This window comes from Lipotes vexillifer, unplaced genomic scaffold (genome assembly GCF_000442215.2).
Source record: "Lipotes vexillifer unplaced genomic scaffold, Lipotes_vexillifer_v1.1 scaffold806, whole genome shotgun sequence".
In the NCBI taxonomy this organism is placed as follows: Eukaryota; Metazoa; Chordata; class Mammalia; order Artiodactyla; family Lipotidae; genus Lipotes; species Lipotes vexillifer.
Genome location: NW_006783439.1, coordinates 252,164 through 254,602, shown reverse-complemented (window position 1 = coordinate 254,602; position 2,439 = coordinate 252,164). Strand labels below are relative to the sequence as shown.

The following is a 2,439-nucleotide window of genomic DNA, read 5'->3' as shown; positions in this document are numbered from 1 at the left end:
TAGGTTTTAAGATTCCTACCAGTCAGGTCTATTCCTATGCGTTGAATATGGGGTGTTGAGTCCATTTCGTGGAGCAAGGACTCCGCCTCCCGCAATCTCTGCCCGCGAAGGGGCTTCCTAGTGTGTGGAGACCTTTCCTCCTTCACAGCTCCCTCCCACTGGTGCAGGTGCCGTCCCTATTCTATTGTCTCTGTTTTTAATTAATTTTTTCTTTTGCCCTACCCAGATACGTGGGGAGTTTCTTGCCTTTTGGGAGGTCTGAGGTCTTCTGCCAGCATTCAGTAGGTGTTCTGTAGGAGCTGTTCCACATGTAGTTGTATTTCTGGTGTATTTGTGGGGAGGAAGGTGATCTCCGCGTCTTACTCCTCCGCCATCTTTCCACCGCCCCCCCAGTGTTTGCTTCTTAGGAGGGTTGCTAAGTGCCTTAGGGAAGAGGGGTAGGAGAGAGATGACTTTTTAGAAAAATCATATATAGTCACGTAATGAAAGAAAATAAAAGGGGGGAGTGTAAAAATTAGAGGAAGGTGCCTGTAATAGATGGAATATTTCTTTTAGTGGACTTCATTTATTTAACTCAACAAATTGTTGAGTGCCTGCTAGGTCCTAAGCACTCTGGTAGGTTCCAGCAGGGAAAAAACACAGAAATCTGCACCCTCCTGGGGACGGGAGGCAAGCAGTAAATAAATAAATGTTATATAGTGTATTAGAAGATCATAAGTACTATGAAGAAAAATCAAGCTGGGAATAGGGATAGTGAATGCTACAAAGAGTAAGGTGGAGGGGATTAGACATTTTTAAATAAGTTGGCCGCTGAGCAAGCCCTGGAAGAAGGTGAAGAAGCAAGTCACGTGGCCCTCTGGGGCTGGAGCCTTCTAGGCAGAGGGATCCACTATGTGTAAAGGTGCAGAGGTAGGAGTGTGCCCTGTTGTATTTTAAGAACAGCCAAGGGCTTTTTCTTTTTTTTTTGCGGTACGCGGGCCTCTCACTGTTGTGGCCTCTCCCGCTGCGGAGCACAGGCTCCGGACGTGCAGGCTCAGCGACCATGGCTCACTGGCCCAGCCGCTCCATGGCACGTGGGATCTTCCCGCACCGGGGCACGAACCCGTGTCCCCTGCATTGGTAGGCGGACTCTCAACCGCTGCGCCACCAGGGAAGCCCGCCAAGGGCTTTGTGTTGGAGTGAGGTGAACAAGGGGGTGAGCTGTTGGAGAGTTTTGAGCAGAGATGTGACCAGATCTGATTTTTGTTCTAAAGGATCACTCTGGCCACTGTGCTGAAAATATCGACTGTGGTGGGACCAAGGGTGGAAGCAAGGGAGCCAGATAGAGGCCATAGCTATGATCCAGTTGAAAGGTGGTGGTGCTAGTGGATCAGAAGTGATTGCGTCCTCTGTGAATTTTAAGGCCTAGCCAATGGGATTGATTGATGGTGATGGATTGGATGTGGGGTAAGAGAAAAAGAGTCAAGGATGGTTTTGAGGTTTTTGGCCTGAGCACCACCAGGATAGATTGAGTCATGTAGGGAAGACTGCAGGCTGGAGCATGGGGGAGGCAGGGCTGGGAAGGTCTGGAGCTCAGTTTTGGACATGGCTTTTGGATGTCCAAATGAGTAGTCATGTAGGTAAGTGGATGTGTGATCTGGAGCTGAGGAGAAGCAGTTCCTGAACTCGCGGTGACGTGTCAAGTGAGGTCATTAAGAGGGCAATGGGAACTTGTTTTCCTTCAAGTTGCCCATTACTTCCTCTTAAGAGAAGTGAATATTCCGTTCCATTGTTATTCATGTGTTCAGGAGAAGTTTTTTAGACAAATGGTTGTCAGAAGTAACAGTTAACACTTAAAGGACACTTACTACCTGCCAGGTGTGGTTCTCAGCTCATAATATATATATTAACTCACTTAATCCTCAGAACAAATCTTTGTGGGATAGGTAAATTATTATCCCTATTTTTACAGATGAAGCAACTAAGGAACAGAGAGGTTAGAAAACTTCCAGAGGTTACATAGCTAGTAAGTGGCAAAGCTGGAATTTGAAAACGAACAGCTTAACTCCAGAGTCCACGCCCCAAACACTATATTGTATTGTCTTTGTAGGACTTTGCAGTGTAATATCTTTCATTTTAATGAAAACGAGATACAGTAGCTCTTTCAAGTTTTCATGGTTGACTACTAGAGTTCTGTGTTACTAAAAGACGTATGATGGTGTTCATGTTTTTAAATTGCCTTTTAATAAAATATTTTATTTTAATAAAGTATCAACACATCGTGCCAATTTCCTTATCTATAAATCAATACATTTTGACTATGAATTTTATGTTTTGATAGCTTAATGTTGCTCATTGTTTAGGTCAATAGAATTTTAAAGGTTGCCAAACCCAACTTTGTGGTTGTGAAGTTATTGGCAGGAGGACACAAAAAGGAATCTAAGGTAAGTATATTGTAGG

At 44.7% G+C, this 2,439-nt stretch overlaps 1 protein-coding gene across 3 annotated transcripts in view; it reads left to right on the top strand.

The window, feature by feature from the left end:
• NAA35 (N-alpha-acetyltransferase 35, NatC auxiliary subunit) overlaps window positions 1-2,439 on the top strand; it is a 96,406-nt gene that overhangs the window by 92,731 nt on the left and 1,236 nt on the right. For all 3 annotated transcript variants that reach the window (XM_007456110.1, XM_007456111.1, XM_007456112.1), the window contains exon 22: window positions 2,343-2,423. In XM_007456110.1, the coding sequence (XP_007456172.1) occupies window positions 2,343-2,423 (81 nt within the window). The remainder of the gene's footprint in view (window positions 1-2,342; window positions 2,424-2,439) is intronic.